The sequence below is a fragment of the Lynx rufus genome, unplaced genomic scaffold (assembly GCF_022079265.1).
Source record: "Lynx rufus isolate CCGP_SWC_20201006 ecotype Redwood Valley unplaced genomic scaffold, mLynRuf1.p SCAF_12, whole genome shotgun sequence".
Taxonomy (NCBI): domain Eukaryota; kingdom Metazoa; phylum Chordata; class Mammalia; order Carnivora; family Felidae; genus Lynx; species Lynx rufus.
In genome coordinates this window covers 38,601,541-38,616,916 of record NW_025814826.1, presented here as the reverse complement: position 1 = coordinate 38,616,916, position 15,376 = coordinate 38,601,541, and the positions used below count along the sequence as shown (strand labels likewise).

General features: G+C 35.2%; 1 protein-coding gene across 1 annotated transcript in view; it reads left to right on the top strand.

Moving 5' to 3' along the window:
- Window positions 1-15,170, top strand: part of EIF3E (eukaryotic translation initiation factor 3 subunit E) — a 54,209-nt gene extending 39,039 nt beyond the window's left edge. The window contains exons 11-13 of the mRNA XM_047074110.1: window positions 13,717-13,819; window positions 14,109-14,243; window positions 14,993-15,170. Coding sequence (XP_046930066.1) covers window positions 13,717-13,819; window positions 14,109-14,243; window positions 14,993-15,031 — 277 coding nt within the window. The 3' untranslated portion in view covers window positions 15,032-15,170. The remainder of the gene's footprint in view (window positions 1-13,716; window positions 13,820-14,108; window positions 14,244-14,992) is intronic.
- Window positions 15,171-15,376: the final 206 nt, after the last annotated feature.

Genomic DNA, 15,376 nt, shown 5'->3' with positions numbered 1-15,376 from the left:
ACACAGTATGTGAGTGAGCAAGGGACAGAGAGAGAGAGGGAGGGAGAGAGAATCCCATGAGAGAGGGGGAGAAAGTGCAGAGCCTGAAGCTGGACTCAAGCTCACCTGATGTGGGGCTCAAACTCAGGAACCAGGAGGTCATGCCCTGAGCCAAAGTCAGATGCTTAACTGACTGAGCAACTCAGGTACCCCTGTAATACAGGTTTTTAACCCAGGTGTACATCAAAATCATCTGGAGAACTTAAAACAACATTAACTTAAATTTTAAAAAGTATAGATTTCCAAATCTCTGGGATCAAGGCTTGGGAATCTGGGTTTAAAGCTTCCCAGGTGCACTCAGCCTTTGGTGGAAACATTGCTCTGAATTAGTGATTTGTAGTCCTGACAGCATATTAGCATCAAGTGGGAAGCTTTTAAAAAGAAATAAACAAAAATAAAGAAGGACTATGTTTTTTTAAAGCTCCTCTAAGTAATTCTGATGTAAAACCCGTTTTTAATTACACTTTTTATTTTGTGATGATTATAGATTCACATGAGGTTGTAGGAAATAATAAATCCCCTTTGTTTTTCACAGTTTCCCATTTACACAGTTCACATTTCCAGTGATAACATCTCGCAATAATATCTCACAAACTGTAGTAAAATATTACAACCAGTGTATTGATATTGATACATTCTCATCTGTTAACCATTTCTATAATTTTGTTACTTGAAGAATATGCAAAAACTTTTTTAAAAGGTAATGTTCAACTTTCCAGAGAGGATAGACACACTAGGTGTCATGATTATGATGTAATTAGCAGCAGTATAACTAGTATAGGTCTTCAAAGAAGAAAATACTGCAGATGTGAATGAGTGCCTCTTGTGGCCAAACACTGGTTAGAAGGTAGTGAGCACACCCTCAGAACTTTAAATCCAGAGGAAGAAGCAAATTAAATAAAGACAAAATTATAAGTTATGATAGGTGTTTTGAAGAAAAATAGAGTAATGAGAATGACATGGACATAATTTACAAATTGTGTGTTGGAAAATCCCAAAGTAATTTAGATTAAAGCTTTAGTGAACCCTGTTAACTCTGCAAATGGAATATGTTTAAGCTGAAAAGTGGACTTTTTTCCCCACTGTATACTAATTATGACACAGTATTCCATTCACAAGTTTGTGCTGACCTATTTCTCTGCTTCTAATTAATCTAAAATTATTTAATATTATGTCCTTTTTGGGGAGACCAGGGGAAGGATTGGTCTCCAGCCTCCTTACTGTCCAAAAGTGGACACATTTTAAATGCTCAAGAGAATAGTACATATTCTAGAACCAATGGTTGTTTATTAAACAACTTTTTCCATTAGTGATTTGGAACATTCTCAGTTGATAGGTTTCTTGACTAAACACATGTGATAGTCATATCTTTATAAAAATGCATATCTTTATAAAGAATGTTTTTAGGGGTGCCTGGGTGGCTCAGTTGGTTGAGTGTCTGACTTCAGCTCAGGTCATGATCTCATGGTTCACGAGTTCAAGCCCTGCATTGGGCTCTGTGCTGACAGCTCAGAGCTTCTAGCCTGCTTTAGATTCTGTCTCCCTCTCTCTCTCTCTGCCTCTCCCCCACTCATTCTCTCTCTCTCGCTCTCAAAAATAATAAAAACATTTAAAAAAAGAATGTTTTTATCAGTTTATATACAACCTTATAGATTTGTAGGATAAGTTACCAATCTGTTTACTATAAAGTATGCAACATCTGTCATAAAAGATTACTGTGGTGGGATTTAATTTAGTATAGTTGAACAGTTTATGAGATATGGTGTGTGTCTGAATTTTAAAAGCTGTTCTAGAGTAATTCTTGGACCAGTTTTCAATTGTAGATAAAAATAAAGTATGGAAGTAATACTTTGAATGTGTGTGATAAACATGTTGGAGCATACATTAATGTAATTTTCCTTTAGAGAGTTAGTTTGACTTTTCACAAAAGAAGATATTTGCCAACTACTCTTAAAGCCATTCTACTTTGTTAAATAACATTTTAGAAATTAATATTTTTCTTAAAGTTCTTATTAACTTTCTTACAGTTACTATTCATAATTTTATTTCCTGATATTAAAGAAAAATATAGAAAGGTATATTTCCAGATGGAGATAAACTCGTTTCAAAAATATTTTTGTATTTCTGTGTTAACTGTTAAGTAATATATGACATACCTTGGAGATACTGCGGGTTTGGTTCCAGGCCACTGTAATAAAGTGAATATCACAGTAAAGCCGTTCAAATGGGGGCACCTGGGTGGCTCAGTTGGTTAAGCATCTGACTCTTGATATCGACTTAGGTCATGATCTCAGAGTCATGAGATCAAGCCCTATGTCAGGCTCATCACTGAGTGTGGAGCTTACTTGGGATAAAAGCTAGTTGAATGAATTTTTTTGTTTCCCAGTATATATAGTCTGTAGTCTGTTAAGTGTGCAATGTAGCATTATGTCTAAAGAAGGTACATACCTTAATTTAAAAATATTACTAATGGAGCACCTGGGTGGCTCAGTCAGTTGAGTGTCTGACTCTTGATTTCTCTGTCTCTCTCTCTCTCTCTCTGCCCCTTTCTTGGCTCACATGTGTGCTCGCTCTCTCTCAGAATGAATAGTAAACATTTTTTTAAAATATTACTAAAAAATGCTAACCATCATCTGAGCTTTTAGTGAATCATAATCTTTTTGCTAATGAAGGGTCTTGCCTCGATTTTAATTGCCCCTGACTGAACAGGGTGGTGGTTGCTGAAGATTGGGGTAGCTGCTGCAATTTCTTAAAATAAGACAATGAAGTTTCCCACATAATATTGACTCTTCCTTTCACAAACAATTTTCTCTGTAGCATGTGATGCTGTTTGATAGTATTTTACCCACAGTAGAACTTCTTTCCAAATGGGGAGTCTGTTCTCTCATACCCTGTCCCTGCTCTATCAACTAAGTTTATGTAATATTCTAAATCCTTTGTTGTCATTTTCAATAATCTTCACCAAGAGTAGATTCCATCTCAAGAAACCACTTTCTCTGCTCATGCATCAGAAGCAACTCCTTATCTGTTAAAGTTTTACCATGAAAGTATTGCAATTCAGTCACATCCTCAAGTTCCACGTCTCATTCTCGTTCTCTTCCTATTTCTACCACATCTGCAGTTACTTCCTCACTGAAGTCTGGAATTTTTAAAAATCATCTGAGGCTTGGAATTAACTTCTTCCAAACCCCTGTTAATGTTGATATTTCGACCTCTTCCCATGAATCACAAATAATCTTAATGGCGTCTTTTTTTTTTAATTGTTTTAATGTTTGTTTATTTTTGAGAGGCAGAGAGAGAGAGAGCAGAAGCTGGGGAGGGTCAGAGAGAGGGAGACAAAGAATCCGAAGCAGGCTCTAGGCTCTGAGCTGTCAGCACAGAGCCTAACGTGGGGCTTGAACTCAAACTGCGAGGTCATAACCTGAGCTGAAGTCGGACACTCAACTGACTAGGCCATCCAGGCGCCTCTGTTAATGGCGTCTTAATGGTGAATCTTTAGGAGGTTTTCAATTTACTTTGTCCAGATTCAACAGAAGAATCACTGTGTATGGCAGTTATAGCCCTAGGAATTTCTTAAATAATAACACTTGAAATTACTCCTTGATCCATGGACTTCAGAACGGATGATGTATTAGCAGGCACGACAACAACATTAATCTCATTGTACGTCTCCATCAGAGCTCTTGGGGTGATGAGGTGCATTGTCAGTGGGCAGTAATATTTTGAAAGGAATTTTTTTTCCTGAGCAGTAGATCTCAACAGTGTGTTTAAAATATTCAGTAAACTATTTTGTAAACAGATGTGCTATCATCCAGGCTTTGTTCATTTACAGAGCATAGGCAGAGTAGATTTAGCATAATTCTTAAGAGCCCTAGGATTTTGGGGATGGTAAATGAACCATTGGTTTCAACTTAAAGTCACCAGCTGCATTAGCCCCTAACAAGAGGGTCAGTCTGTCTGTCCTTTGAGGCTTTGAATCCAAGCATTGACTCCTCCTGTCTAGCTGTGTAAGTCTAAGGTGGCATCTTCTTCCAATATAAGGCTGTTTGGTCTACACTGAAAATCTGTTGTTTGGTGTAGCCACGTTCATTAATTATCTTAGCTAGATCTTCTGGATAACTTGCTGCTTCACCTTGGGTACTTTTATGTTCTGGAGATAGCTTCCTTTCTTAAATTTCATGGCCAGCCTCCAGGAACTTCAATTTTTTTTTCCTTGGCCTTTCTTACTTCTCTCAGCCTTCATAGAACTGACAGGGAATGTTGTGCCTGTTTTGGTCTTTTTTCCAGACCACTAAAACTTTCTATCAGCAGTAAGGCTGTTGACTTCTTATCATTCGTGTATTCACTGGAGTAGCACTTTTAATGTCCTGCAAGAACTTTTCCCTTTGCATTCACAACTTGGCTAACTGGCATAAGAGGCCTACCTTTCAGGCTGTGTCAGCTTTTGACATGCCGTCCCCACTAAACTTAATCATTTCTAGCTTTTGATTTGAACTAAGAGACATGTGACTCCTCCTTTCACTTGAACACTTAGAGGCCATTGTAGGGTTATTAATTGGCCTAATTTCTGTATTGTTGTGTCTCAGGGAATAGGGAGGCCTAAGGAGTGAGAAATGGGGAACAGCCATCACTAGAGCAGTCAGAACACACACGTTTATGGGTTAAGTTTGCTGTCTTACGTGAGTTTCATGGTACTTCAAAACTGTTAACAGTGGTAACATCAATTATCACTGATTACAGATCACCGTAGCAAATATAACAATAGTGAAAAAGTTTGAAATCCTGTGAGAAGCTCCAAAATGTGACACAAAGACATGAAGAAAGCAAATGCTGTTGGAACAATGTAACTAGTAGACTTGCTCTTTGCAGGGTTGCCACAGACCTTCAATTTTTAAAAAAATGTAGTATCTGTGAAGCTCAGTAAAATGAAATTCAATTAGAGGTATGCCTATATTCTTATTTTTGACTAAGGAGATATTGGAAAATTCAATGAGAATCTTTAGTTGTCACACAGCATTAAGCATTTCTCAGTTTTCTCCTTTTTTCTTTCTCCTATTTCCTTCCAGTTTTACAGTTCAGCAGTTTATTCTTAATACTCATTCTTAAATTAGTTGTCCTACCTTTGTAAAAGACTGGAGTACTTTGGATATGCTAAATAGTTGGCCTCAGTCTTCAGTGAAAAGCAGGCAAGAGGACCCCATAGGTAAATGCTTAAGTTCATAGTTTTTGTAATACATAAAATTAGTAATTAAAAACCTGAAAGAAAATTGACCTAGAGTTGGTGGAACCCTAATTGGTTCTCTAGATTTAGACTGATGTTCCTAGGTAGGACCACTGGTCTTAATTACTGCCCAGAAACAACGAAAGTATCTGGTTTTGTGCTAGAGGCATGAACGTGTTTAATGAAACAGAACTGAGGGTGAAATACTTACTTTCACTTTGTCTTTTTGAAATAGCACTTAGGATCCTATATATTTCCTTTTTTTTTTTTTTTTGGTCACTGAAAAATTATTAACATTTTGCTGTAGTCAGAGTTACTAATAATTTGTCATACTGGATTTTGTATTTTATTTTAAATTCTTTCTCACAATAGGTTTATATGCTATTTATGTTTTTTCCTAGGACTTTTATGGCTGTATTTTTTTCTATTTAAATTCACCTAGGATTTATACTTGGGAATAGAGAATTAGGAAGACACTACCTTTTTTTTCCCTAAATGGCCAGTCAACATGATTTATTGAAAAATTATCTTTTCTCCCACTAATTTGAAATGACACCCATATCACATTTTATTTATTTATTTATTTATTTATTTATTTATTTATTTATTTATTTATTTATTTTGACAGTCACAATAAAGTTTATTGCAATGAGAGGCAAGGCCAACTGATCAGGATGGACACTCTTGACTAGAGTGCAGTCTATATCACATTTTAAATTGTCATTTGTATATGGGACTTTTTCTGAATGCTTTAATCTGTTGTAATTATCTCTGGGTTCCTGAACAAGCACCAAATTGTTTCAAATAAGATTTGTAATGTGTTTTAGTATTCACTATACTCTGTGGAGTTGATAATTGCCATTTTCCTCCCATTTGCTTAGTTGTTTTTCTTAGTGTCTTTATCACTAATTACACTTCAGACTGCTTGCCAGTTTATAAATCTCTTCTCAAGACTAATTACTCTATCAGTTATATCTATGGGAAAAAGATCTGGACTTGTTGCTTTCTGTGCCTGTTGCACATTTGTCTCCCTTTGTCCTTTGTTCTAAGGATTCCTTTAGTCTGTCTCCTGTAATAGAGCTCCAGTTTTATTGTATTCCTTTTTTTCTTGATTTACTATCATATTTTGGTAAAGCATGTCCTTCAATAGCTTTATAAGGAAGGTTGTTTAGAGGTAAAATAGTCATATCTGAAAATGTCCATTTTACTCTCATATTTGAATAATGGTATTAGGTATGGTATTCTAGGTAGAAAACTACTTTATTCCAGAATTTTGAAGACTTTGTTCTGTCGCTTTCTAGAAGCTTTCTGCTCTAGAAGTCAGAAGCTATTTTTATCTCTGATCTTTTACATATAGGTGTTTTGTTTCCCTCTCTAACAATTTGAAGGATTATTTTTCTTTGCTCCCATTGCTCTGAAATTTCACAGTGATATATCTTAGTGTAGGTTTATTTTAATTCTTCATACTGGACCCTTTTAATTTGGGAATTCATGCCCCAGTTCTGGGAAACTTTTTTTTTTTTTTTTTTGCATTATTTCTTCAATGATTTATTTTCTTTTATTTTCACTGTTTATTCTTTCTGAAACTACTGTTGTTTGGATAGTGGATCTCCTGGACTAGACTTCTAATTTTTTTACCTTTTCTCTCCAATTTCCATACCTTTGTCTTTATGTTCTACACTCTGGGGAGATTTTCTCAACATCTTCTTCCAAACCTTCTGTAGGTAAAAAAAACAAATCCATGATGTCACATCTTTCAGTTCTTATTTTATGGATGCAGTATCACAACAGTTTGTAATTTTTCAAAGGATATTGCTAGCCTTTTAGTGTTTTTATTGAGCTATAATTGATACATATAACATACTAGTTTCAACATCATGGACAACATAATGTATAACATAAGGATTTGATGTGAAATGGTCACCACAGTAAGTCTAGTTACCATCCATCACCACGCATAGTTGCAAAGATCTTTTTTGGTGATGGGAACTTTTAAGGTTTGCTCTCTTGGAAACTTTAAAATATACAGTGCAATATTATTAACAGTAGTCACTGTGCTATACATTACATCTCGTGAATTATTTTATTATTAGAAGTTCGTGCCATTTGACCCCTTTAACCAATTCACCTGTCCCTCCACCCATCACCACCTCTGGCAACCACCAATCTGTTCTCTGTATCAAGGCCTGTTTTTTTAGTTTTTGTTTTGCTTTGTTTTGTTTTGTTTAAGATTCCAGGGGTGCCTGGGTAGCTCGGTCAGTTGAGCATCTGACTCCTGATTTTGGCACAGGTCGTCTTCCCAGGGTTGTGGGATTGAGCCCCGCATTGGGCTCCATGCTGAGTGTGGAGCCTGCTTAAGATTCTCTCTCCTTCTGCCTCTCTCCCCAGTTTGCAACCTCTCTCTCTCTCTCTCTCTCTCTCTCTCTCTATATATATATATATATATATATATATTAAAAATATATATATATTTTAATATATATATATCTATATATATATTAAAATATATATATATATATTTTAATATATATATATCTATATATATATATTAAAAAAATTATAAATGAAAAGAAAGAATTTCCACATATGGAATCCACATATAAAGTGAGATCATATAGTATTTGTCTTTCTCTGTCTTATTTCACTTAGCATAATGCCCTCAAGGTCATACATGCTGTTGCAAGTGGCAAGATTTTATTCTTTTTTATGGCTAATATTCATATAATATCCCACTTTCTTTATCCACTCACCCATCAATGGATACTTAATTTGCTTCCATATCTTGGCTATTGTAAATTAGCTGTAGTGAACATGGGTGTACATAAATCTTTTTGAGTTAGTGTTTTGTTTCCTTTTGTTAAAACCCAGAAGTGGAATTACTGGCTCATATGGTAGTTGTATTTTTAATTGTTTGAGAAGTCTATGCTGTTTTCCATCCAGAATGTATCAGTTTACATTTCCACCAACAATGTACAAGTCTTCTCTTTTTTCCACATCCTTGCCAACACTTGTTATTTCTTGTCTTTGATAATAGCCATTCTAAGTGTGAGATGATATCTCATTGTAGGTTTGATTTGCATTTCATGTACCTGTTTGCCATCTGTATGTCTTCTTTGGGAAAATGTCTATTTAGGTCCTCTGCCCATTTTTTAGTTAAATTATTTGGTTTTTTGTTTGTTTGTTTTGTTTTTTGCTATTCAGTGGTAGTAATTCCTTATATATTTTGGATATTAACCCCATAGATATGTCATTTGCAATATCTTCTACCACTTGGTAGCTTACTCTTGCATTTTGTAGATGGGTTCTTTTGCTATGCAGACTTTTTAGTTTGATGTAGTCCCACTTGTTTATTTTTGCTTCTGTTGTCTTTACTTTTGGTGTCAGATCAAAAAATCATTGCCGGGGCGCCTGGGTGGCTCAGTTGGTTAAGCGTCCGACTTCAGCTCAGGTCACGATCTCACGGTGCATGAGTCCGAGCCCCGCGTCGGGCTCTGGGCTGACGGCTCAGAGCCTGGAGCCTGCTTCTGATTCTGTGTCTCCCTCTCTCTCTGCCCCTCCCCCCTTCATGCTCTGTCTCTGTCTCAAAAATAAACGTTAAAAAAAAAAAAAAATCATTGCCAAGGCTGATGTCAAGGAGCTTACCACCTGTGTGTTCTTAGAGGAGTTTATAGTTTCAGGTCTTAGGTTCAGGTCTTTATTCAGTCTTTAATATGTTTTGAGTTAATTTTGTTTATGGTGTAAGATAGTGGTCCATTTTCAATGTATTGCATGTGGTTGTCCATTTTCCCCAGCGTCATTTATTGAAGAATATATAATCAAACAATATATAATTCTCCATTGTATATTCTTAGCTCCTTTGTCATAAATTAGTTGAACATCTATGCAAAGCTTTGTAACAATAGTTTGAAATTAGGAAGTGTTATGCTTCCAGCTTTGTAATTCTTGCTCAAGATCACTTTGGCTACTTAAGGTCTTTTGTGGTTCCATATGTATTTCTCATTTAACATATTCAATATGTTGTTGCATTACTTGAGAAAGGTGTGCTAGTCAACTTAAAGATATATATAAGGGACACTTACACAGATATTTAGATGTCAGCTTTAAGCTGCCAGATGAGGTTGAGAGTTTATAAAATCTGAATAATCTGGAAATTATTTTTGTGTTTAAAATCTAGATCAAATAGATACTTTTCTCAGAAATTCTGCATTTCGATACATTTTGTCTTTTAGTGTATTGATAAACTGAGTTAATTTAAATAACACAAGGTAAGCATGGTATAGGATAGCTTAAGCCAACATTTTGTTTTTTAAGCTTTAATAGGATTTATAGTTTTATTTTTAAAACTTAACTATTTTTGTATAAAATCACTGGACCATAAGAGTATTGTCAAGTTTTGAGGATTTCTTTCTATCAGTCATTTAATTTCTTTTACCCTGTATATTTTCCTGTTACTTAAAAGACCCTGGACTGTTGCCACATTCTTTAATTCACTCTCAGAGTGATTGGTAGCATAGATAACCTGAGATGCCATCAATAATTTGTTAATACTTCTTGGACATTATTCAGGTTTTTTTTTGACTTGATTTAATACATAAAGGATCAACAAGCACAATGCAAAGCAGTAAATCCCCAGCGTAGGATTATGGGTCAGAGTTTGCAGATATTTGTGGGTCTTCATGCATGTTGCCATATTGCCCCAGCCATGTTGGAATATGAGATAGAATATGGATGTAAAGAAAGAAAGGATGAAGAATTCTCTATGGAGTTATACAGAGTAGACTTTTCTGTCTTTTATGTTAAAATCTGACCTTAAATATTTCCTTAAATAAGAAGTCCCCAAACCTCCAGACTAGAATAGTAAACTCTTGTGCATCTCACATAGCTCTTTCTACTTTATTCATCTTTACACTTAAAATAGTTTATATATTTTGGGGATGAAGTTACTGTCCTCTACTCCCCAACCCCTGGCTTAAACTTTATAAAAGTGAGGAACAGACTGTATTTTCTTGTTAGCATCTAACAGTTCATATTTTGTTGAGTGAATGCCAAGGAAGGAAGATAATTGGTTTGGTTTGGCTGGCATGTAGTGTTCATGGGAGAGAATAATGGGAATTTGAAAGTGAGGTTGTAGCCGAATTGTATAGAACCATGAATGAGATATTTAGAAGTTTGGATTTTACTGTTTCGGTAAAAGGACTGTGTTAAAGTTTTGAAAGGAATTTGGGAATAAACTGGTTAGTTAGCAATTATATAAAATAGATTAAGGAGAGACTGGAGAGGTAGATGAGTTAAAAAAAACTAGGAAACACTAATAGAGCCTGAACTAGGGAAGTGACTAGTACAGGAGTCAGACAGTAAATTTTTATTAATTGTCTCCTGTAAACTGGGCATTGTGCTAATTGCTAGGTAGGTAACAGTGAACAAAGAAACTTTGGTACATTCTCTTTGGCTGCATATACAGTGTATCATGAAAGCAGATACTCAACAACAGAAAGTTACACCTATTATATCTGCTCCAAAGAATATAGAGGGGCTATGAAATCAAAGATATATTACAGTTTACAGAGGTGTCGTGGAAGGCTTATGAGGGTACTGTTTTAGCTGAGACCTGTGTAACAGTTAAGTGAAGATGATGGATGACCCTTTTAAGCAGAAGGCACAGTATATGCAAAGGTCCTGAAGTGATTAAAAACCTGGCAAGTGTAATGAATAGAGAGGTTTAGTATGGTGGGTGGAGAGGAAAGTCTTTCAAGATGACAGTAGAGTGGTTAGATAAAAGGCAGTGGTTAAAGAGAGAATTCTAGGTCTTCTCAGTTAGATGTGACAGCATCTAGAGGAATCTAATAGATAACCTAGGCTTCAAAAGACCATGTTTCATTATAATTTTAGTTATTTAAACAGCCTCATAAATAGGTTATATATTATAATTTTAAAGCATCTTTACACTACCAACTCTACATAATTCATAGCTTACTGAGAATAATTTTTCTGCTCTTTAAAATAGAATATAGTGGTTTGGCCAAACCATAAGAGACTCTTAAAAACTGAGAATAAACTGAGGGTTGATGGGGGGTGGGAGCTCGGGGAGGGTGGGTGATGGTCATTGAGGAGGGCACCTGCTGGGATGAGCACTGGGTGTTGTATGGACCAATTTGACAATAAATTTCATATTAAAAAAAAAATAGAATATAGTGATCTTAAACATTGGAATTTTAATATATTTAGTACAGTTTCTTTTGTGCTTTTCAGAGTAAAATGCTTTGGCCTCACTTTAATGAGTTATATTTGGGGGGATGCAGGAGGCATACGAAAGATAAATTGCTATAGGAGGTGATAAAATAATCAGTATGTTTTGGAAAATCTGTTCTTTACATTTAGAGTTGAGTTTTAGGTAAGAGTAGCAGACATTTGCTTACTATAGAAGTGTAGAGACAATGAAATTTACACATTTCTAAAATAAGTCAAGCACCAGCAGGAAACACAGGAGTTTATGGGAAACCACAGGAAACACCAGTTGCAGGAATTTTTACTAGTCAAAAACACACCTGCTTGTTTAAGTAAGTTGATGTAGTTCCCTATTTTTAGTAGCTTAAATAAAATTAGGGTTATTAGAGAACAGTGATAAAGAGAATAAAATGAAGTCCATGAAATTAAATTAATAGTCATGGATTAATTGTTCTTTCTGCTTGCTGAGAATGTTGTATTTAGAGCAAAATCGATCGCAGAAAGACAGAGAACAAAATTTTGACACATAAATCCAGGGAGTTTTATGGTGGTGTTTTTGCTTGTATTCATCAAGATGTTATTAGCTCCAAGCATATTTTAAGGATAAGATTTTTTTTTTTTTTAAGTTTATTTATTTTGAGAGAGACAGAACGAGCTGAAGAGGGACACGGAGAGAGAGGGAGGGAGAGAGAGAGTCCCAAGTAGACTCTGCACTGTTAGCACAGAGCCCTACACGAGGCTCAGACTCCCAAACTGTGAGATTATGGCCTGAGCCGAAACCAAGAGATGCTTAACTGACGGAGGTATCCAGGCTCACCTTTATGGATAAATTTTAATTGTATATCTGCATAGATTTAGTTTGTACTTATTTTATTGATAACCTAACTTAAATTTTTCATTAAAGATTTTTTTATGTTAATTTTTAGAGAGAAAGAGAGCGAGAGAGAGCGCGCAGGCAGCGATGGGGCAGATAGAGGGGGAGACACAGTCTGAAACAAGCTCCAAGCTCTGAACTGTCAGCACAGACATGGGGCTTGAACTCAGAACAGCGAGATTGTGACCTGAGCTGAAGTTGGACGCTTAACCCATTGAGCCACCCAGGCGCCACATTAATTTTTACATTTTGAACGAACTTCTGTTAACTCTTTTTCAATAAATGTGTAACATGGGGATAGCATAGATAATATTATTCTCATAAGGGTATTTTTATAAATTAGGTTATTTGTGTTGGAAAGTCTGGAATTACATAATGATATGATTGCCAGTGTCTTGACATCGGATCAGGAATTTTAGTTTATAATATTCTAAGGAAAGATTGTATTATTGGTACTCTAGTTCTTTTCATCAAACCAGTGATAACATTAGAGGGCCTGGCAAGTGTGTAATGTCTTCAGTGAAGACTGATGAAAAGAGAACAGTTAATGTTTAAACATGCATATGTGAATACATTTATACTCTGTACTCTTTAATACTATATATGCATACTATTCCATCAGCTGAGTGGTTTACTTATGTACTGCCAAGGGGTGCTTTTATTAGTCCTGATAAATTGATCTCTATAATGGTATCTTTTTTACCCCAGTCATCTCCCTAGCTCCCTTCTCTCTTTCTCTCTCTCTCTCTTTCTCTCTCTCTCTCTCTCTCCCTCCCTCCCTCCCTCCCTCTTTCTCCTCTTTGTCTTCCTCCCTCCTCCACCCTCCTCGTATTTTATGTATGTGTATCTTTCTCCTTCCTTTGAAATTCATTGGCTAACATTTAGGTTGTATAGTGTACAATTCCCAGAGTGCCCTCGGAGTTTAATGCAAACATATACACCAGACCTGAGTTTTAGTTACTTCATTATATTATACTTATCACTGATGTTCCTTGTAGTAGGTTTAATTTGTATAATCATTATACATTATAAAACCTTTTCCTCTCTTAGAGCATTATTAATTGAGCACTTGCTAAGTGTAAGGTACTATTCTAGAAGCCAGAAAGATTTCTATAAATGTGAAATGTGGTCCTCTCCCCTCAAGGATCTTAACAGTCTGGTTGGTGGAATGGGGATAGGTCATGCACAGTATTAGATAATTGCACAAACATGGAATAGTGCAGTTATTAAGTCACAGTATTTAAGAGAGGTGATCCATAAATACCTGAAAGTCTCTATGCAGAGTGTGGTTCAAAGACTATGGACATGAAACCAAGGTTTTAGACTCCATTAACATTGTTTTTACTTTTTTCATTAGCATGTTGGCAGACAAACTGAACATGACTCCAGAAGAAGCTGAAAGGTGGATTGTAAATTTGATTAGAAATGCAAGACTGGATGCCAAGATTGATTCTAAATTAGTGAGTATTATGTTAGTTATGCTACATCTTGATATAAGTTGCTGATTATTTTATGCTTTTTTGGGAATTTTTCATTAAGGACATTTTGTTCTATTCTGTTAGAATTTTTGCTTTGTTTTAAGGCAACAGCAACCACCTGTTTTTTTTGTTGCTGGAGTTATATTGTCATCTCTGTACAGTGCATAAAAATGTGTGCAACAGTCAGGTAGTGTTGTGATGTCATGCTCATGACTTACTGGGAAACTTGGTTGTAATATTACAGGATCAATTTCCCTCTGTCTTATTTTAGGGTCATGTGGTTATGGGTAACAATGCAGTCTCACCCTATCAGCAAGTGATTGAAAAGACCAAAAGCCTTTCATTTAGAAGCCAGATGTTGGCCATGAATATTGAGAAGAAACTTAATCAGAATAGTAGGTCTGAGGTAAGAACCACATATTTTCTATTCAGTCTTGAATTTAGCAAGAATATAACATCATTATTACATCTTACATGTGTGGTTTAGTATTGATCTTTAAAAAATTGATTTTATCTGTCATATTTAACTATGTCAAAAAATATATATATCCCTTCTTTTGGTAAAGATCCTACATATTAGATATTAAACTTGAACAGCCATGTAATTTTGGAATCCCAAACCAGCTTTAATGCTTCTTAGCTATTACGATTATGTGTAACTGAAGGGTAGGAAGTTATTATTTTTAGGAAGTACAACTGCTTCCTAAAATAGATGGAACATTCAGAGACCTCATGTGATTGAAATCTTAACAGAGGTTTGTGTCCTTTGAGTAGTTTTTCAAAGAAGAGAAGTAAGAATTGGGAAATTATTGTTCATGACTGTTCCAGCCACGTCTAGAATAACTCAACCTAAAAAGATAACTTTTATATGATGTTATTTTCTGTATGCTTAAAGATCAATTTGTATTGACTTTTGTTATAATGTTGGTGATACTGTCATTGTTATATTTTATAATTGGTCAAAAACTGTTTCAGATGATATTTGGACTTGTTTTTTATTGTTGTAAGTGGCATAATTTAGAAATTGCAGAGGTCGTTAAAATCTTAGGGGTTTGGGCAGGAGTACTGAAAGGAAATGCTAGTATCACTTTGTAAGTTAGCTTTTTCAGAAAGTACTTTCTTCTAACTCTGTCAATTTCCCTTTGCATGTTTTAGGCTCCTAACTGGGCAACTCAGGACTCTGGCTTCTACTGAAGAAGTGTATAAAGACAAGATGAAAAAACTATAAAAATGAAATAATAAAATCATTATATAAAGGATGACATGCATTTTAGAAACAACATTGTGTATAAATTTGGGGGAATTTGAATAAAATTGGCTGTGTTTCATTTTATCTTGTGAATTTCCTTGTGTATAGATGTGTGTATTTTTTTAACTTTTCATTTTGGAATAATTATAGATTCACAGAAAATTGTGAAAATAGTACAGAGAGGTCTCTTGTAGCCTAAACCTAGTTCACCCCAATTTTTTCATTTATGTTGCTATGATGCATTACCGCAACCAGGATATAGACATAGGTACAATGTGTGTAAATAGCTC